The sequence below is a fragment of the Cinclus cinclus genome, chromosome 10, assembly GCF_963662255.1.
Source record: "Cinclus cinclus chromosome 10, bCinCin1.1, whole genome shotgun sequence".
Classification (NCBI taxonomy): Eukaryota; Metazoa; Chordata; class Aves; order Passeriformes; family Cinclidae; genus Cinclus; species Cinclus cinclus.
Window position 1 is genome coordinate 14758682 of NC_085055.1, and position 24793 is coordinate 14783474.

Genomic DNA, 24793 nt, shown 5'->3' on the forward strand with positions numbered 1-24793 from the left:
CTTCTTTCCCTGTAAGGGAGGGAAAACGATGCATATGTTTCCTAAGGGAAAGATTCACTGGTTTCTGCAGCTGGAACGTCAGCCTTGACCAGTCTTGGAAAAGCCAGATGAGCACTTTTTATTACTTGAGAGGTGCTGTGCATTTCTTTCACTTCAGCTCTCATCAGGTTATTATTTTCTTCGCAGTAATTTAATTTGCGGGAAAATCCTTTAAAGTACCACAGGTAGTAAGAAAGGAAGTAAAATGCACCATCTTTCACTATTCAGATAAAATATTAACTACTAAGTGGTAACTTTTTGATGAAAGTGAAGCTTATGTAAAATGGTGCTCTTTGAGAATCTGATTTACCTCACCACATAGAGTCTTCATAGATTACTTTAATAGATTCAAGACCTGATTCTTAACTAGCATCCCTAGATTTAGAAGAAATTCTAAAATGTTTGGCATGGCCTTACATTCTGCTCCTATTAATCTGCATTTTATGACATTTTCTCTGTGTTGCTGTCTTTGAATCTCGTCTCAAAAGCTATATGTTTACAGTAGGCTAACATAGTTATGTGACCTTCAGGTATCTTTATTGTAGTCTAGATTTATTTCCCTTATCTTGAAGTTCATGGTAGAGCTCTGAATTTTATCTAATATCATGATGAGAATCCCAGAGCAACGTCTTCCCCATCTTTTGCCATATTTGCCCTTTCATTTGTCATATGTCTGTAAAGAAGCCAATGCTGTCTGCCAATCTAAAACAAGCCAGCCCTATATAGCTGTAGGAGGAGCAGCTGAGGTCACTTTTTTATGTCCAGCCTGGAGGAGACTGATGGGAGACCCCACTGCAGCTCCAACTTGGTCCTGAGGGGAAGAGGAGGGGCAGGCACTGATCTCTGCTCTGTGCTCACCAGTGACAGGAGCTGAGGGAATGGCTAGACCTTGTGTCAGGGGAGGTTTAGGTTGGATATCAGTAAAATGTTCTGTCCCCAGAGGGTGTTTGGGCACTGAACAGGCTCCCCAGGCAGTGGTCACAGCAGCAGCCTGGCAGAGCTCAAGGACAAGGATGTCAGGCACTTGGTGCAATTCTTTGAGCATTCTGGGCAGGGCCAGGAGTTGGACTCAGTGATCCTGATGGGTCCCTTCCAACACAGAATACTCTCAGATTTGTCATACTGCCATCATCATCTGCCATGTTGATCTAGTAACATTTAGCAACCAGATCGAGAAGACTTTCTTGAAGACAGACTTTTCTTTCAAGTTTCTCAAGGCCACTGTGCCCTCACACCACAGAGCAATGCCGTGTCTGTACCTGCAGTGATATCTGCCATAGGAAGAAGAATTAGGTCCTGTTACTTTGATAGGTGTGAAAGACCTCTCATGAACTTCAGAACAGAGGACAGATAAGCAGCATCTTCACATACGAAGTAGCAAACAATTATTTTCCATTTTAAGCACTTTTTAAAATTAAGATTTAAAACCAGTGCACTAATTTAATTTCGGTCCTGAGTAGAAGTATTTGAGTGTTCCTCATAGGGAATTCAGAACGTGTCTCAAATATCATTGAATTATATGATAAATGCATAATGCTAGATAAAAATTTTATATTGCCTAATGCACGAGCTGTTAAGCCCCTACTATTAAATCTGATGCCTGGTAGTAAATCCAAGCTAAAATGAAAAATAAAATAGATCTTTGTGTTTACTCATATTGTAGTAACTGTCAAACAACACTAAGGATTTTTTTCTCTATGAAGAATATGCTTTCAGCAGAGCAGGAGATTAGTAAACATATTTCAGGTTACAACTAAAAAATATGTTCTGATTCAAGAGCAGAAACTTGAATATTTCCTGGTGTTCTTTGGACAGATATCAAGTAGGGACATCAGTTCACGTGTTTCTAAAAGCTAGAGTAAGTTATAACTAATGTACAAAGCCAACATGTATTCAAAACAATGCAAGACGTTTGAAATGTGACACACGAGCCTAATTCAATCATAATAATGTTCAGTTGACAGAAAAAAGCAAAATGTAAGAACATCAACAGCAAACTTCAGGTTTAGTAATCACAAAGGTCAAACAAAAAAAATAGTAAAACATTACTACTCCTCAGTTACAATGCAATGTATTAAATGCAGACATTTTGAATATCAGAAAAAAAAAAGAAAAAAAAGAGATGCGTTATTACCTATACATTAAAAAGTGAGTAATGGGGAAAAAGAAAAGTACCTGGAACAGAAGCCATAAAAAGGCAAAGAACCAGCAGGGAAAGTGTCCATACAGGATGTTTGTTTTATCTGTGACTGACCAAAATGCTGACCTACTAGAGGGACCAGGGAAGGAAATTAGCCAGTCCTCCCCCTTCTCTGTGTGTTCCCACTGAAAGTCTCCAGTGCTACCAGCTGTCTCTGCTTTCCTGCTTTTCTCAATAGCTTGATCCACTTAGGATTATTTTGCTTTTACTGGGGAGCAGGCTCTGAACTGAGCAAGCAGACCTTTAGGTGGTAAAGAAACAAAGACTTGTAAAGACAGAACATGTTGAGAGGACAGGTCCTTCTGTTTTTTATTAATTAGCACAACACTACTCCACTTGCCTAATATTTTTAAGGGATACTAAAATGAGTAAAAATATTCCTACAGCAAAAAAGCTTCATGTGAGCAAAATTGAGTTGTTAGGCTACTTTTTTCCCCCCCAAAATACTCATTTAGCTGTGGTGGTTTTTGTGTATGTATTTGCTATGAACACCTTCCTTACTGACTCCAACAGTCTCTTTTCTTAGTGTCCATCTTCAAACACACAAAGGATATGTCTATCTTGATACTAAAAAGAAAACAAAGAAAAAAACAAAAAAAATTTACACCTTGGAAAAGGGCCCAGTTTATTACAAAACAGCATGCCCCACACACCTGGCTTTGTCAGTACAGGAAATGCTTAGCATGACTTGACAATAATCTTCTGGATAAGCATCTAAGCTTGCAGAAACCAGTGTGCTCAGCACTGGACTATGCTGCATTTGAAAGCAGAGAAGACCAACCCAATGTTAAAGAATAACTGTCATTTTTGCACAGTAAATAGTCTTCCTGGCTAGCTAATGTAAATGAAATTCCATAAAATATTCTTCCATTTTGCAGGCAGATATCCTAAACAGATTTCCTAATTCTAATACTACTTAGATTTATTATGCTATTTCTCACTTCCCTATTTCCTCTTCAGTCTGTCACCCCAGGGCATCATTTACTTTTTGTTTTTTAGTATATACTGACATGATTTGCATAGATATCTCACATGACACATTTCTTATATTATTGTGCTTCTCTGTGAAAATAATTTTCTAAAATGGTTGCAGTCCTGATTAAAATAATATATACATACATTATGCTCCTGATATATTTAGGGCTGTAATCTTGTTCATAAAGCTATAGCATGATTCATAGGATAAACCCAAAGGAACAAAACTGTTGGATTCAAGAACACACTTTCAGTGTACCCAACTAAAACTACAAGGCATGAGAAGCAGTATACCAGAGCTCTGTAATTTCCAGAAAAAGCATCCAAAACAAGTTAGAAACTTGCAAGCCCTTACATATGCTGATGGTTACAGCTCTAAATGGCAAACATGATACTCTTTATTTGTGAACAATTTCCAGAAGCACCTACATTCTGTGGTGGTAAATTCCTGGCGCAGATGTCCGTGTTCCCACCAGCAGGCAAAGCCTTCAACCCAGCTCTAAGTGCTGCTATCCTGGAGCATGCCTGAAGGCTGGCATCCCTGCCTGTGCTGCCACTCTGCTCCTGTTCTGTAGCTGTGTTCACAAGACAAGACCCTTTGAAGGCAGCTAGTCCCCATCCCAGCAGAGCTCACTGGCTATTTAAGGTATAAAGAGCCACGTGTTTGCATCAGGGAATGGATCTCAGTTTTTAGAAAACCCCCTCAGGTGCAGGGTTCTCTTGGTGTCTCACAATAAAACAACTTCACCTTGTCTAAATGATTAAAATAATCCCTGAGGCAGAGAGATGAATGCACTGAAGCCTGCCTTCGCCTCATATAAGGAAAATTGAGGCTTACATCTAAAACAGTAAATATATACTGCTATTTACTACTGCTAGTACTGTCACAGATGGGACCCACAGAGACTATCACAAAATGACATGCAGCCCTCACTGTGGCTCACCTTGCAACTCTGGATGAGATAAAGTAAGTGTGAAACAAGGCTCTGGAATGTGCTCCTTTCCCCTGGGCCATGAGGTGTCTGGAGTTCTGGGAGGCAGCAGTGCTTTCCACAGAGGATATTTAACATGAGATTCTAGTTCATGACCCCGAGACAGATCCACTGATGTGAGTGCCTCCCAGAGCTAAACAGGGAGAGGTGCTTTTGCTTCCCACCCTCTCTCAGTATCTCATTTCAATGTAGCTTCACTCATCAGGACTCTGAAGTCTCTTTATGACTAAGCCCTGTTATTATAGAACTCAAAGCTCACAAATGCCACAGGCACTTTGGGAGCTGGTAGTTAAGTGATGCAGTGCCGAGTGCTACAACACCAACCATCCCAAAGAATCAGTTGCACAAACATACTTGATAAGGACTTTATGGAACCTCAGCAGATGGAGTTCCATAACTCCTGTGCACACTACATAGTACCTTACACAAATGAGAAGGTCTGGGGCCAACTGAAAAAATGGTTTATCAACAAGGACTACAGAACTGCACTCCCTGGCCTATTATAACAAAACAGTATCATAACTACTTTAAGTGTTCATTACCTTTTTTATATTATTATGTTACTCCCACCACACTTGGTTCACTGCTGATCACAAAAATTAGTTACTTCCTTCTCTGTTTTGAAAAGAGAATCTGCAGCCCAGGCAGTGGCACAGGGTATTTCTGTTTCAGAACAAAGTCCTGCCCAGTCACACCGGCTAGACAGGATAAGGGGAAAGGGAAGCAATCCATCTTTGTGGGACTGTGTGGCATGAGCTTGCTATTTTCATCTGGCAGTTTGGTTTATGTGGTCTATAATGTTACTTGTAAAAAAATCTCTATTCCCCTGTTCTCAGCACTACCCCTTTAAGTAGGTGGAAACTTACACCAAATCTTTATTCAAAGTCACGCTGGCTCCATAGAGATATTTTAAAACTGACTTAAAGTCAGGCAAAATCTGAGTGGACACCTTTAGTGCACTAGGCACTCAATGTACCTAATTTATGACTGAATTACCTGATTTAAGTTTCAGTGGTACAGCCCTGAATATAAATGTGCCCAAAGCTAGCAAAAAGTCTGAGTATTCTAGCAGTTCTTTGGAGAGATGCCAAAGTTTAATAGCACAAACAGAATAAATAAACTCCACAAAAAAACCAATTTTTCAAGGGTAACATCTGTTCTGCACTGGCTCCTGGTGTGAATAGATTCATCTGTGCACATATACAAGTGGGCTAATGGGATTCAGTGCGCTCCAATACCCATCAGCATCCTTTGTCTTCATCAAAAACTCTAATGTGGATGGGGCTCCAAAAGTTTTTCTGAAACAAGCCAAACTTATACCTATTTTGCAAACTGTTTCATATGAATCTTGACATTAATTCCATACAATCAAAACCTGAGGATATTAACTCAGAAATGTTAACAGAGAAAGGAGTCTAAAAATCTGCAAAAAACTGTTTCCCCCAGTCCAATTTTTGAATCTTGCACTTTTGATAACTTCCCAAGGCTTCTTAAATACCAAAACTGTGCAGTGCTGGAAGTCATGTGGCTGCTTTGCTTATGCAATGCTTCATCAATTTAAAACCACATTTTCCACAGAATATGTGATACAACCTAGTTACATCAAATATAAAAAAAAAGAAGGTTCATGAAACAAGTTGCAAAAAGGATCTTTTTGTTTTTTGAATTCTCTGAAGGAGCAGAAATCACTGCTTTAGCTGGGTATAAATTAGACTTAATATGCTATACATAAACAGATTAAATCTTAAAACTATTAAAAGTAATCGTACTTTTATACAGCTCCATCATGCTGATAAGGAAAATGGTGGGTTTAGTGTGTTGAGTTTGTTCCTCAATACTTCAAAACTGCATGTTGGTTTAGTTTCTTTTCTACAACTTTATTTCCCACTATGACTTTATAAAACCCTTTAAGGCTTTCTCTTTCGTTTTTTCCCCAGCATGATTTCCATCAAAATTTGCTCACAATATAAAGTTACAGTGTCCTTGTAAGCACAACCCTTGCTAGCAAACAAAATTATTAATATGAGTAGTTAGTTTGAGGACAGATATCTGGACATCATGTTATTGTAACATCTCCTGGGAGCTGTGCAGTAGAGGGGAAGGAAGCAGTACCCTGCAAAACCCAGGAAAAGAGGCTGGGTAGTCTGGGTCAGATTCTTCCTTCATGTGTGATAGGGCAGCCTCACCTTCCAGCAGCTGCTGCACCAACAGTGTTGCTGCAGTGCAAAAGAAAAATTGAAGAACTTGGCTGGTTCCTAATCTCAGCTAACTCCTCCTTCCTGCCACTGCATCCCTCACATTTCCCAGGTGGAATGCACAGGCTCCACCCAAGACTTGGCGTGAGGCTGTACCCACTGCAGCTGGCCATGGAATAGGGCAAGGAGAGAGGGAACACCGTTTGGCCATTGTGAGAAAATACCTAAGCTCTGACACCACACTATTAATGAATTTTCAATTTCAGCCCCAATAAGACTCAGATAAGCAGCTGTGATTGACAGAAACATTAATTCAACTGTAGCCAGCTTCAGGATCAGATAATATTCAGTAGCAGAAAGAAAATTGTCACATTAATGCCCAAAAGCCAAAGAGAAACTAATTTTGAGGAAATCACTCCTGCACTGTGTAAAATAATACTGAAAGAAAACAAAGAAAACAAACCAAAAATTTTTGTTAATTATTTCTTAGGGTTTTGGTTTTTATTTTTTCTAGTTTTAATTTTGATCTTTAATTGAGTAGGCATCATTTCAATTGTAAATCTCTTTTTATACTTAACATTTGGGGGCATGTATGAAGGAGAATGTGTGTATAAACATCATGACAGCAAACTCCTGCACAATATTAATGGAAAATCATCAGCTTATTTTCTTATTATTACCTCTATAATCTTTGTTCTCAGAGCAATCTGTAACAAACTATAGGCTCTGCTGTGCTCAACACTGCACAAAACCAGTTTACCCACACCCTACAGGATAGCAACCTGCAAGACATAATACCATACAGAGATACAGATAATTTCTTTCTATATCCCTCTCTGACACGTAATATATTTTTTATATACCATTATAATATTTTAAGGAACTTAAACCAGTTAAAACTTTGCTGAAGTGTTTGTCTAAGGAAACTCAGTGAAAATGAGAGGGACAACACAAAGAACAGGCTGTCTGGAAAATATAATAGGTAGATAACATGTACTAAGATGATGACAAACAGAGGTAGAAGGACAAATCTTAATCCTGAGTGAGAGTCATGATGGGGTGGGAGTTATTTGTGAAAATTATGCCAAGCAGAAAACCCAGGGGAAAAGACAAGAAAGAGTCAAAAGGAAGAAGGAAACAAAAAGCGAGGACATACTGCGAGCATGAACCCCCTGGGATTAAGAATGACAAATCATCACCGAGTCTCAAATCTAGGGCATAAGTCAACAACCCCTTAGCAGGATCTCACTCAAGAACAGCAGCACACCAAAAGGCTTTGCTCTTGTTCTTCTAAAGCTGCAGTGTTTCAGCTCCAAAAGTTAGTAAATATCTCTACTATTTTTATTCAACATGCAGTTTACACTATGGTACAAACCAACATTTACTCTCAAAAACCTATTTTTTCCTTGACAACTACTTTGCTCATGTTTGAGTGATCAGTGCACATGCTACTACTTTTTCTATCCACCTTCCCACTGAGGACTTTGCTCACCTGCCAACTGTCCCTCCAAATATCAGGAGTGAGTACAATATGAGAAGTTGATGAGTGTCCCCTCCCAACCCCTTCATCTAGCTTGCTTGACCGGGGGTCAGAATCTTCCAACGTCAAAGTTCCTTCAATTTATGCTGTTCCTTGTGCCTTGGTACCACCTCCCAACTCCTCCAAGTTCACACTAATTTTCATGGTATAAGCACAAATACGTATATGTACAATAGTTTCTCTTGGCATCCAAAAGACAAAGATCATTAGGACAGGTCTAGAACTGGAGGAGAGAAGAAAGTGAATCACAAATGTATTCCAAAACAATCATCCCTTGGTTACTGCTAAAATTTTCTAAATGGAAATATTTACATGAGTTCAAATATCTTTTAGGTAGCATTACAGTGCCAATAGGAAAATCAAACTAATATTAGTACTGGTATTGTGTATTTCAATTTTCTGCCCTTTACTAGGCCACCCCATAATGTTATCACACACACACACACAGAGGGATCAACAGTGCCTTAACTGAAAGTCAAACCCTGCAGGCGCAGACCTTGCAATATTGAGTAAACCAGAACGACTTGATACAGCAGAGGCACAGATACTGCCTCTGAGCAGTCTCAATTCCTCGAGGAAACTGCAGACTATTTCCTGTACTTTGCTGAAGCAAAGAACAGAACTTGAAGTGGATGTAGCTCAGGAGGTTATGACCAAAGATTGAATGAATTCTCTGTTTCCTCAGTGACAGAACTGAGATGCAGGCAAATAAAACAACCTGACACACAGAATCTCAAAACCATGATAGGTCTGTTCCAAGTTTTATCTCGTCTTTACACAAACACAGAAGCCTGATTTAACCATTCAGACAGTGTTACTGCAGCCATAAAAGATAATCTGCTGTCACCTTTTCTTTCAGGATAAAGTCTTCTGCTTGCCTCCCAATATGATGTTTTAAGAGTTCCTTTGTCAAAACTATGAGGTCAAAAGAGTGCTCTGCTATTAAGCCTTTCTGTGTCTTCAATTTCTTCCACTTCATGTGTCACAGACTCCTTTCAGTTTGCTCACCTGAGAAGTTTCACAGGACAATGCCTCAGTGCCCCAGAGTGACAGGAGAGGAAACATGCACATCTCAGGCACTTCTCGTATGTCAGAGTGTTTGCTGTAAGTGACAATCAGCATGACACTGAGAAAAACAACTAGAAATAAGAAAATCAAGGAGGGAATGATACAGAGAGGACATAGCATTTTATGGTAACTGATATTAGCTACCGCAGCAAAGGACAGCCATGCAGCATCACCAGATTCAAAGCTCCCTGTTGCCAAGGTTTGGGCCTGAGGCACAACCCATATACTCTCTCTTCCCTTTCTAAATGCCCTTTCTAAGATGACCCAAGCTGGCTAAACAGGAAATTAATTTCTTATCTGTCTTCAAATGCATACTATTCCCTTTTGTCTCTCTCAACTAATAATGTCCCGCAAGGCAGCGTACCTTATGTGCCTCACTTAAAACTACATATATAGACTTCATTTGCTATTTCAACCTTGTCTAGCCAAACAGTTCTTATCGAAGACACATACTGGTCTAATCTGACTCAATTGGCTTTTGTTAAAAACACATTGAATTTTATCCAATTTTCCATGTAAGTCCATGTCCTTGACCTACCCTTCTCCTTCCAAAGTGGTTCAAAGATTTTGTTTAGTACTGAGGTCAGACATACATAGTCATCCTCAATCCAAAATACTTACAAATCTCTGACCTTGACTGCTATCATAAGTCAGACAAAGCTGTATTAAATGTGGTGGTCAAATTTTTTCAACTCAAAAATCAGCTTTCAACTGAATGAAAAAGCCCTTAAAAAAAAACTCTGTCTTTCCGTTGAATTGTCAGGCATCTAAAGCCAGAATAATTTCCTACTAAGAAATCAAATATCTTCGTATTATAAGTGATAATTTAATGTCTTGCAGAAATTTAGTTCAAATCCCTCCCTGATCAAACAGCTTTCCTGAGGGTGGACCAAGAACTAGTGCGAAAGAATCTGGAACAACACCCACCATCATGCACAGATACATAAAATAATAATTTAGGAAGGGACAGACTTCCTGAATTATTTGGCATATACAACTCTAGACTGCAGACAAGAAAGCTCTTGTCTACTATCTAGATGTGTATAAGGCAGAAAAAGCAGAGGGAGCTTCTCCCGTGGTGCTCTGGAAAACAATTAGCTACAGAGTGAAAAATACATGTTTTTAGTAGAGGTGTCAATCTCTTACCTAGATCATGGCAATGCCAGTGATCCAAATGAAAGAAAAGAAATGGACCCATCAGGTTATTTCTGTGGGCTGAGGAAGTATAACTAAAGAGAGGCAACCTTACTTAAATCTTTGATGTCACTGACACAGCTATTGCCACACTATTAAGCCTTGTGGACACAAGGCTGACCAGATTTCTAGAGACCATACCAGTATCTCTGTGTTGGAGTTCACTTAACTAATGAGGTGATGAGCATCTGCCCCTGGAGAGAAAGGAGCACAGGCAGAGGCACTGGGAACACCCTGTCCCAGCCCAGCTCCCTCCTCCCGTGCTGCGTTCCAAGGTGCAGATGTGCACAGCTGGGCACACACAGCTCTGCTCTGGATCCTTGGGGACAGAGGGACTGGCACCACTGGCCAGGCACAAAGGAGAGAAAAGCAATCCTTGTCCAGGAGAAGCAGAGACCGGGCAAAACACCAGGATAGGAACTGGAGAGCACAGGAGTGAAGACACAGCAGGCAGAGGGGATGGGCCCAGCTATCGGGACAATATGTGGCCACACACAAAACTGCTTACTGTAGATACTGCCATTACCTGGTAATTTTACTGCTGTTCACCAGGGAAACATTCATCATCATGTCTTCATGGAGACTGAGTCTACTTAAATGGGCTTTAAGTCAGTTTCTGTGTCAGTACGGAAGCTATCTATTGCCAGGGACACCTATTTGTTCTACACCTGCAGTAAAATAAACATTTGAGCCTCTGAAAGCTGTTTATCACTAATCATGTTCTGGCTGAGACAGTGTTTTCCCTTTTCACCTTGCTAACAGTTCTGCAATAATAGAGGAATCTTTGAACTGGTGTCAATTTCCATAAGATCTACCATGCAATTTGGAGATTTTTTTCTCCCCAGAGTAAGATGTTTTTATCCAGATTCTATTACTGTAATTGTATTCTTATATGCTAGAGATAGGACTTGAACAAGAACAACAACAAGAAGAAAAAAAAAACTACTTCAAATCTAAATACATTGCACAAAGCATTTTTCTCAATATGCTAAATGAGTTAAGTGTTGCTTTGTTGACAATCTTCAAGTTAATAACTATAACTGAGTACAAGGCCAATACAGGACTGTAAAACTCATTAAAGAACTACAGGTTCACACACAAAGACAATGAAGTACTTATTCCACTGCTGGAGAATGAAGAGGAGCTAAGATGATTTGCTCCTACAGAACACCAGCAAGATGAATGAAGCAGAGAACTAGATAGGGTTTAGCAAGTGTAGTCTCACAGACATAAACCCAGGACAACTAGGAACACAAAAAAGTGCAGTTTGAAGATACAGTATTTCCTCATACTAAATCAACTAACCTAGCAGATGGAAGTAAGCTGAGCAAGTACTTCTATGGTTTTCCTAGCAACAAATACCTTCTAAAGGTGAAAGATGCAAAAGAAAACAGTGATCTCAATAAATGCATCTCTTAACCAAACAGTGTTCCTAGAATAGCTATGCCTGCTCATACACAATATTGCTGGCTTTTGTATTATGAGCAGCTCATGACTAAAACCTAATAAGTGACCTCTTGTTCTGTAATAAAACAGAATGAGAACACCTCATGCTTATTCATGCTGTACTGTATTTTTCCCCACCTCTGTCACTGCCTGTATTTGTGTCAGGGCAGCACTGCTGCATGTGTGCAGTGTACTGGCAATAAGCAGAAGGGAATGATGCCAACCACAGAAGTCATTTGTCACACTTGCAAAAATCTGTCTTGTTCCCACCCACATCTCGTCCCATGTCTCTCCAGCTTTGTCCATCACATCTCACTGTCCCCATTCACAGTTTGCCAGCATTCACATGCTCACAGGAAAGCCTCGGGACCCCTCAAGACAGTTGTCCTGCTCTAGACTAGTGCAGAAGCAGGAGCACGGAGATGAGCCCTCCTGGCTGAAGAGCTAGCATTTGCTTTTTCTGTTTCTGATTTATATTGATAAGCTGCTCAGCTGATCAAAAGGCAGTGTAATTTCTTAATATGTATCCTCTGTTCTGTTATTTTTCATCTGCCACTGCTCATAAACAAAGTATTCTGGTTTACCTAAACAGAATTTTAAACTAATATTAGAATAAATGCCTCATTTCTTTACATGTCCACTAGCCTTTTTTCTTAGCTATGTGCCATAATTAATTATCCTCAATTGTTCTTTGCACTAGAATTTGCATGCCTCTTTGGGAACATTATTTTGTGAGTGCTTTCTACCATGTTTTTCTCTGTATTAAAATATCCTTACAACTGCAAAGATCTGGCTTGCCAGAAGGTTGCTTTCTTTGGATCACAGCAGAACCTATTCCTGGGCAACGTGTCTTCTCATCTTCAACCCTGAGCCCTCCCCTTCTTAATGTGCTTTCTTCACAAACCTATCAGAGAGTGCCAACTTCATCCAGCTAATTGTGTCTGTAACATGGGTTACACACTGGAAAAAGCTGCTGGAGAATCTGAACACAATCTTTGGATCAATCTGCTCACAGGAGCAGAGGTTTTCAGAGGCTGTATTAAACTAAACAGACTTTGTATTAGCAAGACTTTACAAAGGTTGTTCTGCTCTCAGCAGCTCAGTTCAGCACAGGGAGATGCAAGAACTGCTTACTTCAAGCCAGTCCCAGCACCTTACTCGTTACCAGTCTGGCCAGTTGTACAACATGCTACTGAGTAAAATACACTGCAAAATGCTAAATCATGTCCTGATCTTGCCACACAGCCTTTGAATCTACTTCCACATCTGTAATGAGCACGGTTTCTCACAATCACACAAAAAAGCCATGCTGTATTTCCATGACTACACTGTGTGTTACACAGCTGCTGTCAGCTCGCTCGAGGGTTTCACCCAGCACAGGTCATGCTGTATCCTGCTTTTACATTCCATAGGGACACACATATCCCTGATTATAAATTCTGTTTGTACACTCATACTGGGCCAACAGAGTAGCACTCCAGCCTATCCTCACTACTGTACCAACAGCCCTCAAAAAGCTTTTTCAGAATTTTCATTTTCCTTGGAGCTACTGTTCCCTTCTGTCATGTCACCATTCTCTTGTTTTATTCTTTATAACACAGTCTGATAAAAGAGACTACTGTCTTTATGCAGACTTTCTTTTCTAAAATTTATAGTTATGTTTTAAAATATATGTTTTTAGAATCTTTACAAAAACAAGCAAGCATCAGAATAAAGAGACATTGTTCCTCAAAGCCTTCTTCCGTGTTTGTTGCTCATCGTTCTAGTAAACTCTAAAGAAAATAAGTTCTTTACAGGAGTTTTCTCATAAGGGATCATATTTTTCTTTCAAGTTGTGCCTATAAAACTGAGAGCATCCCTTGACTCGTGGCAGTGCAGAAGCTGAAGATTTCTCAAAAACCCTCTCCATAGATCTGTAAGCTATTTTAACTATTATTATGCTTCTATATCTCATGTATTTGATTAAATAGCTCATCTGACTTCCCAGAAAAAAAGCCAAATAATTATTTTTCTATTTTAACATAATTTTGGTGCATTGGCTTTAGCTCTCCATCTGCATCACCAGAGGACTGTAGCAAGACTATTACTCCAGCTGTTACTGAGTTCTAGCAGCAATCTTCTTGCCTTGCTTTCACCGCCATATTTTAGTTTGAGCAGAACGATGCCCATTTGTTTGGAAACTCGTTTCCAAACTCACATTAGTCTCATTACTCACTTCCACCATCCTCCTGGTCCCAAGGTTCTCCTGTTACAGGGTGGAGACACTACAACCACTGCTGTCCTCAGGAGGTGTCTTGGTGCAGATTCATTTTACCTGATATAATTTATGGATGAAAGGTTTCTGAAAGCTTTCACTTTATTTGAATTAGATATTTTCTACTCTCCTCTGTGATACTGAAGTAATTTACTGAATCAAAAACTATTTGTATTTATACTTCACTGCATTTACTTTTTAAGGTTTATTCTCCCTGCGTCCTGCAAATGATTAGATTTGTGGTGCCACTGGTATTAAAGTGTCATTAGCAAGGGCTGTAACTGCTGCCAGTGCTCATTCCTCACACATCTGCTTTCTGGAATACTTCTCTGCCAGATGGTGATGCCAAGGACAATCTTACTAAACAATCTTCCACACAGAGTGCAGAAGCCCCTGCTAACTTGCCTGTGCTTCTAAATTAGATCCCTATGCCAGCACCAGGATTCAAGTGTTTTATACAAAAGCTGCACTTCAAGTTAAAAGCTTCAAAGTGATCTCACCTGAGGCAGCTGGCACCAGAGACTTTCTGAGGCTTTAAGGGTTTTGTGCACAGCCAGGTCACAACAGCGTTCATCCTTTCTAATGCAATCATTTGCTATCTCTGGTTCTGTAATCATAGTAAATGTACCATGTGTACCTTATGAAGTTCCTTTTCTGCAGGAAAAGAAGCCCTATTGCCAAACTACTGGCAGAGCAGTATTGGAATGTCCTGAGAAATTTCTATGTCTTAAAACATGCCAGGAAATCCTTTCAAGTTTTCCAAGGTCAAATTTCTTTTTATGAATCCCATGTTCACTTGGGTTTTCACTAAACTTAATATTTTTTAAGTTTTTGCTTCATTTATGAGTTTGGTACCATATTTATTACACAGAAGTTTACATGCTTTTTATCTCTCTTTTTCTTCTAGATGTATTTAATATAGTATTTTCTAATTATAAAAATGAATGCCTTTTATATGCTCCCAGGTTCCTTGGTATGGAGGGCATTTTGTTTGATCTCTTATGTTTTGCCTTAGGAATTCTATATCCTCATGTTCTGAATAAATACTTAATTATTAGACATCTAAGTCTAATTTAATTGTTTAGATTGTTTTATAGTCAATGAAGGCAAAGCAACTCATCCTAATCTCTATTCATTCCAATTACTCTTATCCTGCAGTACTAGGATGTGGCCATTTCTCTTTGCTGATGAAAAAAGTAAGGCTGGAAAGTTAGATGTCTCCCTGATATCCTGCTCTAAGGTGTCTGAAAATAGGGGATACCAATGATGTCAACTTAAAATCACACCTATTTTTCAGGAAAGTCCTATGCACATCCTGAACACCAATGTGATTAGTGCAACAGCCTCACCTATTCACTGTGTGTAGCTGACTTCTGCATCTCTGGTGGTGCTGATGAGTTTGCTGTATGATTTTTGGTATTTTTCATTTGTTTGGGGGTTTGATTTTGGTGGTGGTGGTGGTTGTTTTGTTTGGGGAGGGTTAGGAGGCTATTTTGAGGGGCAATAGCTGGTTTTTTGTCAGATGAAGACTCATTTTCTTGTTACTATACAACTGATGGCAGGGACAGTTTTTCTTCTACTCTTTATCTGCCTCACATAGTGTGCATCTTCCAAACCTCTAATGTTAATTTTTCTCTTTGTCTATTCTTTTTTAGTCTTATATGAGTATTCTTCCATCCTTTGCATTCTCTAGCCTTCTATTTACAAGAGTAGCTGCGTTACTACTCATCTGTTATGTAAGCAGGTTCCCATTTAGGTCTCTGATTTTTACTTACATGGAGGTGTTATATTCAGGATATAATAGACTTCAAATAACTTGAATAAGATGTCTTGATTTTCTGCTCTGCCTCAGGGAGCTATCAACTAAGACTGTGGTCTGCAAATACCCCAGACATTTTACTCAGCACATATAAGAGAACAAGCCACGTCTCAATCTGCAGCTGCTTATATATAAAAAGATGTGACTAAGATCAGTTCCACTAACTTCCTCCATTTTGCCCACATCTCTGCAATGTTTCCAGTTTCAAAACAAATTTTTCGCCCTATTCAGCAAAAAAGCCAGAGTTAGTTTTTAAGGTCTGACATTACATCTGAATCTGGAATTTAAGTCCGACAGACTTTCCTGTAAATACACATTGAACCAGATTTTATTAATACTGATTTTCATTACCCTCCCTTCTTTCACACAGGAGAAAGGCCAAGACAGAAATAAAGAATCTTTAAAAAAAAGAGAGACCTGATGATTTGACTTTGCAGAGCTACAGTATTATTCCTTTATCCTCAATTGTCTAGTATTTTAAGTTACAACAGGAGCAGATTTTTAATGCTTTTTAAACTGCTCCTTGAAAGGATTAAAAAAGTCACGAAGAACTAGGAACAGAATTTGCTAGTAACAGCTATAAATTAAGATTAAAATATAATTTGTATCAGACTTAGTGATTCCCGCTCAGCTTTCTCCACTGTGCAGATTAACTTATCTTTACATGTTAAATCACTGTAGATCTCACAGGCTTTTCCAACACACATCTGTTATTCTAACAATTTACGCTAACATAACCATTACCCAATTTTTCAACCAGTCTATACTGATAGCTCCCTGTCTTGTACAAATTCTGTGGTACATGAGAGCATGTACAGCATCCTCTCTTGCAAGAGCCGGGGGGAGAGCTCCCTCCAAAACACCTCTCTTCCTTTGGGGCATTTTAATCTGCTGGTGATGTCTCTGTGCCTCCCCAGCCCAATCACGCACACACCACAAGCTGTGCTCTACAGCACCCCAATAATCTCAGTCAGCTGCTAGCAGGAGTCAGCCACGTGCACAGCTCAGCCAGAGAAAAGATTCGTGGTTTGCCTGCTCCCACTCAAACACCACCAAAATGGAAATGTTTGCTCTTTAGGCTAACACATAACTTATACCAAATCATCCTTTAAAAAAATAACACAAACAAACTGAACTATAACAAAGAGCAAAATGTGAGTTCTCCTTATTACAAAAAAAAAAAAAGAAACAGATTGAAAAAGTAGAAGTGATATCTTTAATACCTTCCTAATTATATTTCTTCATAAACACAACAAAAAGTAATATTAAAAACTTATAAGTTATCTACAAATTGAGGCTCTAAAATATTCACAACAAAGACACTAAAACAAAAGGCTGCAAATTCAAGAAATCTTAAAAACGTTGCCCAAAGGATGGATTTGGGGAGTGGTGACATTAACTTCTGGAGATGTATGCCTGCAGCAGAAATATAGCACCTAGCAGTAGAATATCAAATAACATCTGTAACAAATGTGGACTTATAGCAGCCTGATACAAGAAAACATCCTCTGAAAAATTGTTCTATGTAATTTTGATTAGTATCACAAGAATTCCTATACTTTGGTGCTTTTTAAGAGTAAATATAGGGTGAGCACATTTTCCTTTGAGGAGGATGGGATTGCCTTCAGTTACAGAGTGCCATTTATGTGATGAGGCAAAAGGCAAACTGCCTTTGGGGCCAAATGCAGGGCTTTACAGAGCTACCACGAATATTTCCAGCTGGGCCCACATCTGCTGCTTTGTTGAGGGGTGGGTGGGGTGTTTGAGTCTGGATTTTTTTATGTTTTGATGTAGGTTGGTTTATGGGGGCAGGTGAAGGCTCACCCCCCCCCCCCCACCTCCCCAAGTTATTTCTCCCTTAATAGGATATTTTTCATAGCAGAATTCTAGTCCAGCTCTGACTCTGCTCCTCTGACAAAAGGAAAGTGGACTCTGAAGTCCAGTTCTAAACACCCACATTTCTGCCAGAATATCTTCCCCTATTTGAATATGCTAATGCTATTTTATCAAAAAGATAGTGGTTTTTGTCAACATCCTCAAAAATTGACAGAACATGTCAATTAAAGTGCGGTCACAAACTTTTAGGTTATGATTTTTCATCCTAATACTAAGTCAAAATTTTTTTACATCTCCAATTTTTCTGTATGCTGGAAAACTTAAACATTCTGCAATATGGCTAATGGCAGTAGTGTCTCTCCTCAGATTTACCTGAGACTTCTCACTTAAAAATGTTCTTTCAGTTTACCTGTATCTTTGTGAAGCAGGAGCTATACAGGAGTAAGGTGTCTATAATAGATGTTTGTTTCAGATAATATTAAAGGGGGGAAAAAAATCACAATACTATGGTTTGATTCTTGATAATTCTCATGAGTTTGGTCTAAGTGCAACGTATTTAAAAACAAAGTGGATATTAGCTCTAACTCAGAATAGACAGAAATTCAACCAGCACTGAGGAAACAGATTGAGATATTGTGCCTGGTGCCAGTGAAACAGAAAGGGAGAGGAACTGTGCCTGGCAAGATTGAAACTGCCTGGGCAAAGGAATGGTCAAACTGCAATGAGACAAAACAGGGTAAACATTTCTGGGTCTGTGAACTGCCAGCAGAAGCCAGGAGCTCAATGGGAAAATGGGTATTTGATTATAAAAGCAGGGCATGGTAACATTCCTGCATTATATATGGATTAAAATTCTATGCATGTGCCTATACTGGCATCCTTAATCCAGTTTCATAACCCAGAAGTTGCCACCTTTCAATGTTAATACCATTCTTTAGCACAGGCTGTATGGCACAGACGTGCAGGTGGGCTGTGGTGCACAGCAGTGCTGCCCTGCTCTCTTCTCCCCATCCCTGAATTGGGCAGGCATGAATTTGGTCCAGCTGTAGTCTCCCAGTTATGCCAAGATGTTTGCACTTCATTTCTTCCAATTTTTAAAGCAGCCTTAGTGCAACATCTACCTTTTTCTATAACACTATTTAAATTACATCTCACTGGGGATGCAACCAGAGCAGCTGGAGTATGATAAGGCTTCTTGCCAGCCTTAAAAGGCAGTAGGACCCATATCTGATATGCTTTTGAAATGCCAGCACTGCACATGGATTTTTCTTCCTCTTTTATGCTACCCTAAATGATGTGATTATGTCTGTAATACTATAAAGCAACTGTGTCAACTATAAAGAGGAAATATTTATGGCATAGGTTATTAAAACAATGAAAAATAGGCCAGTGCAATTTAAGTTCCTTGAGTGGGCTGAATAATAACTAGTTAAGTAAGGAACAAAGATAAATAATTTATTACAGAATCAACACAACAACCACAAGAAAATTGCATTCACTTTAAACTGCATCTCGAGAGGCTTCAGAGCAGAAGCACAGATAACACACAATGAATGTGTCAGAGCAAATGCAAAATGAAGGGCATTTAGAGAACCTGTTGCAAAATGGAGTAATCACTCAACTTCAGAATTTCCACATATATAAATGCCAGCCAGTTAAACACACCAGACAAAAGTTTAAGCTAAAATCGTAGCTCAAGGGACTGAAGATTACTGTGGTGGCTGGGTAGATTGTGTGCTTCAGCACACAGCCCCTGGGACTCTGTGTGGTCAAGGCTCTGTGCAAGCATGGGCAAAAACAGGACTCGTTTTTACAGAGTGGGATAAAAGCTCATTAGGAAATCATAAGGCTGCTTACAAGTAAGGCCTAGCTCAAGCATCACTGGATTAAGAAAGGTAGAATCATACTCATCTTCAATTACTTATTCCGGAAGAGAATGAAAGAACAGAGCAGACAGAACTCAGTATAATCAAATGCAACCTCCCTTACAAACCTTTATTTTTCACACTCAGTCTGACAACTCAGTTCAAACAATTCAAGTTGTTTGTAATAACAAAGCAAATATTTCCAAAGATTAAAAACCTAGAATTAGGGTTGTATTTCCATTTTTGGCCTTTTAATTAGGTTTTTCTGAAGTGCTGAAAACAGAGCAACTCTAATTAATGGCTTTCATACTTTCCTTTTTAATAATAGCTCTTAACAGCCTGGCAGTTTGGAGGTTTCAGATAAAATCAGGAATAGATAGAAAAGATTGTTTGGCTTGATTTTACTCTAACAGAAATGAGACAAATCTAAACTTTCCCTACACAATTAGATCTCTTGAGATTCTTACCTTGATCATGGTTCTGATAAGAATTTATATAAAGATCTCAACACCTTTTCTGAAGCAGACTCAATTTTTTACAGAAACTCAGTGTATGACCTTACATGAAGAAATCACCCAATCTTCCAACAGATGCAGCTTAACTTTTAGAAATAAATACAACACGTACACATACAAACACCACTACAGAACAAATTCCATGTCTAGCACTTAGGACACAGCAAGTTATTTAGCCTTTCAATTTTTAACTGGGATCAGAAGCATATTTCACATTTCTTCAGGATAAAGAATTTGTACTTTGTGTGTAAAGAAGTGATACCATAAACAGCCAACAATGAAAGAAATGGAAAAGGAAAGAAAAGGAGGTCCTGGGTATGGATAGGCCCAGGACTCAGTGTTCCTTCCTCAGTATTCCTGCAATATTGCTGCAGAACCTGAATCACTACTGTTGCATTTGTTCCTTTCTTGTTTAAGGAGGCAGGGAGGAAGATTGGGGAAGATGGCACAAGCAAGAAAGCAAAAGAAAGGAACAGGGGAAAGAAAGTGGGATGACAAATCAATAAAGTAAATTTTCCCAAGCAGCAAAAAGAGCTGGCAGATCTACTTCCCTAAAAACACTAAAAATTACTTTGTGGGTAAAAGTGGCAGAGAAGATAAGTCAACTTGAACTCATGGGAGAGCTGTTATGGGCAGATACACAGATGATGGAATTGCTCAAGATGAGGAGGTTTTTATTTTCTCTCAATAAAGCACTTCTGGATGAACAGATTGGAAAGACAGGTATGAGACAACAGCATAAGGCCTGTTCCTAACTTACATAATTTTATACAAAGAAGAGTTGACATATGAAGTGGAAAAAAATTCATTGAATGCTGAAGATGAAGTATTACAGATAACAACTGACAAACACTCCCAGTGATAAAGGAATTTAATATTTGATGAAATACACTTTGTTGAAGAAATGCATTGATTTTCCAAAAGGCTAAATATATGTGTTTAAGAAAATGTTTGCTGTTGTTCTTATGTCAATTAGCTGACAGAATGGCATTTCAGAGTGTCCTGTTTCTTTTCTATGTCTTGCTCTAAGTGTGATTTCTTATGCAATTTGATCAGGAGACAACCTAGTATACAATTCAGGTGTTTCAGCTCCTCCTGCCTTATGTATCCCCTGACATTCCCTTCAGCCATTCTGAACCATTCAAGATAGGTTTTGAGCATGAAATGGTTTGGGTTTTGGGGGAGTTCTTAAGTGGTTGTTTTTTTCCTGCTAGTGAAAAACATTAGATAAAGACTAATAATAGGTGAATGCATGCAGTTATTGCAGGGGAGGGGGGGGTTAAAGAGACTATTTTCTGTATTTCTATTTAGTTCCATGATTTCCTTCTGCTTTAAAACAAAACTCCTTAGTATAATGGAGCAGCATGTTGCCACCAGTATCTGTATTGCAAATATCCTTTAACAAACCTCACAGATATCTAAAGCCTCTCTTAACCCACTCTGGGCCACCTCTCACATCGACCTTACCTGAATGGTGCAACCCTGTGGCCAGGCTTCTGACCAGCCCCAGTGCATATGGGGTAAGTACCCAGCTTGGTTAACTGTGTTCAAGGTGTTAGCCAAAACCTGCCACTTTAGATTGAACACTTCAGTACAGTCCCTTTTCTAAAGCTTTTTACTTTTAATGCTAAGAATTATACTATTTCTTCAGTTGTGAAGAAGACAACAAGGTACATTTTCACAAATGGCCACTAAATACTGTGAGCTTTAAATGTGAGTGATATATTCTAAATACGTCATCCACATGCTGAAAGTATTGGCTACCCATCAGCAATATTTAAGCATTGAAATTATCTAAAACATCTGAAGGATACGTTATGTTTTTCAACACTACTTGAGAGCAGAACATGGTAAGCAACTATTGGCTTTAATCAGCAAGATGGTAAATAAACACCTGAGAAAATAAGCAAGTAATGAAATAAAATGAAAGTGAAATTGCATCAGAGGTATTGTTCATCTAAGCTTTAACAAAATTCTCCCTCAAGATTCTCTCTTCCACAGATCTCTTTCTTTGTTTGAATACAGGATCAACTGAAGGATGATGACACAGTTTATATCATCAATAATGATGAGTTGACTGAAAACTGTGAATCGTCTGCTCACATTCCAGTGCCAACACAGGACAGCACAGGCTCCATCCAGGCTACAGGCAAGGAAGATATTCAGGAAGGGGACCTAGGATTAGGAGGATACAAACTCCAGCTTCAACATACTGCAGGTCAACCCCAGAAGAATTCACTGGCATGAACAGTGCAATGTTAATCACAAGAAAGACTAAAAGAAACAAAAGATCCTGTTAAGTGAACAGGAGGTCAGAAAAAATGCACTAAGCACAAAAATCAAAGAAAATTTAGATTTCAGCAACTAAATGCCTGCTTATCCCAAGAAAGGAGTTTGCTATCATATCCATATATCTACAACCATATGCAGGTTTTGTAAGTGCAGCAGTTTTTAGCATAAAAACATAGGGCAGTACCAGCCCACTGAAAATCCATTAATGTTTTGTCTCAGCACTTGAATGTACTGTGCCCCTCACATGTACACATGCCTTTGAATATTGTTTAGAGTCTTCAGTAAGTTGAAATGGAGAGAAATAACTTCCTAACTTTCATGCTGACAGCTCTTTCCTACAGCTGGTCCTGACAGGATTCACACATAACTACTCAGTAGCTATAACATTTATAAGGAAGAAGCAGAAGATTCCTTGTCCAGGAAGTATGCAATCTGAAAATGCTTAAAACATGCATTGCAGAACCTCAGTCTTGATAAATAAAGTTCCTTCATGCTCACAGTGTAGACTTTTCCTGACATTCAGCCAAATATTTGCTTTCTAAATGCACCTTATAGCCTGGTCCACAGAGGGTTTCACTAGGCTGCCACAACCTGAACACTGATAGTAGGAGACATCGAGGTGTGTGAAATCAGTAACAAACACCCTTCACGGCAGCACCAAAGAGCATAACCACTGTTTAAAAGCAGCAGTTATTCCACAAGGCTTTTGTTGTTACAGCTTGGCAACACGCAAAGCTTAAACGGGGCCAAAGTTTTCTTGTTTTGAAAAATCATTCCAAGCATATACTTTGATTTAAGAACTCAAATGGTTCATTTTTTCCCCCCATTTAAGAAGAGTTGTTTAGAATCAAATATTTCTGAAGAACAATTGTATCTTCAGATGCTCCAAGGATAAATTTGTCTGTCTCTCTATTTATGCTGGGCACTCAATGTTACACTAGAAACGAGGACTGTGGTGGTTAGATACCAAAGGAAAAAAGCCAACAAGAGAGGTATCAGTGTTCATTGCTCTGCATAAACACAGTAAATGCATAAACAACTGCTCAGCCATACTTACAGCTGACTGCCATATACTGTCAAGCATCAGTAGAGATCAGCTTTGGCACACAGCAGCTAAGCAGTGCAACACCAGGGATAGAGCCAGGCTTCTGTTTTTAGAGCACGTGCCTTTCCTCACAGCAGAGGTTTCAACTCACTATGCATGATGATGTTCCTACTAACAAAGTTAAAATGTCAGGAGTTTTTAAGGAAGATCATTCTTAGTATACAAAGACAATGGACAAGAAGAAATTTGTGAGCTAGAACAAATAAAAATAGAAGTGTCTCTATTAATAGTCCTAAAGATGAATAGGTCTTAATTTCACCACAAATAAAACTTAAAATACAAATATAATCAAGTTTCAGTCATTCATTTCCAATGTAATTAATTTCTGGTTATATGTGACTCTAGAACAGTCATTTTAAGCATAAATTTGAACACTATGGAGTTGTATGTGTTGTTACAAAAAAACAGAAACTTAAGCTGGAATTTTATTTTGTCCTAAACTCTAATCGAGGATCTTCAAAGGGCCTTAATCCCCATGTGGCTTAAAACAAATAATATTCAGGCATAATAACAAGTTCTTAGAAGAACTATTGAATTTCCAGCTCTGTGCTTTGCTTTGTTTAGCTGCATGGGCTAGGAAAAGATGTGCAGCAGCTTGCAAGAAGGGATGGAGAATGGGTAAGGAGGGAAGATTTTGTGGCCAAGTACTGGGAGGCAGAGAACAGAGGAAGGAGAAGCAAGCAGAGTTACTGGAGGGAGATGAAGATGTAGCAACACAGCAAGAAGCTCTTAGGGTAGGTGCTAACACCATCCTGACTTAAGCAGCCAGTTTCTGGTTTCAGTCTTTGGAATTTTTGAGGCCATGTCACCAGGCTAAGTTTCTTGGGAAGCCTGCATTACAGTCCTTATTATACTGGAAATCCGTAAGGTGCTGTAGCATAATGAAGACACAAAGCTGTTTTTCATAACTGCAACAAGAACTGGAGATGACAATCTGTTCAATAGTTTTGCTCTTAGAGTCTACCCTGAAATGCATCCTGCAGCATACTTTACAGGGGCTTACTTATTTACTGTGCCTATGTTCAGATTTGTCACATTTGCACAGTGATGAATGGAGAGCTGTGGGGTCCGAAATTTTCTGTTTATAAAAAAAGTCTGCAACAAATTCTTTTCACACTGTTCTACCCTTATGCCTTAAAGGGCAACTTGGTAAAGAATGTCATCCCTTATGACAGGCAAATTGTACTTCACATGTCTGATTTTTATGCTAAGATTACCAAAGAGGCTCCAGCAGGATCAGGTATCAGAATCAGTGGCTCCAGCAGGAAAGGTATTTATCATCTGGGATCACACTCAGCAACCAAAGCATCACTGGCTTTTAGGAAAATTAGCAATATGAGCTGCAAGCAAACCTGAAGCTTCTGCTAATGGCAATAAGAGTCTCAATTATCCATTACACTCACCATTTCCCTATTTTAAGACACTCTTTGTGACAGCTCAAGAGAGTTACAACAACAT

General features: G+C 39.0%; 1 protein-coding gene across 1 annotated transcript in view; it reads left to right on the forward strand.

Annotated features, from left to right (window-relative positions):
• SLC9A9 (solute carrier family 9 member A9) overlaps positions 1-22185 on the forward strand; it is a 174636-nt gene extending 152451 nt beyond the window's left edge. The window contains exons 15-16 of the mRNA XM_062498885.1: positions 21353-21458; positions 21964-22185. Of these exons, the coding sequence (XP_062354869.1) occupies positions 21353-21458; positions 21964-22185 (328 nt within the window). The remainder of the gene's footprint in view (positions 1-21352; positions 21459-21963) is intronic.
• Positions 22186-24793: the final 2608 nt, after the last annotated feature.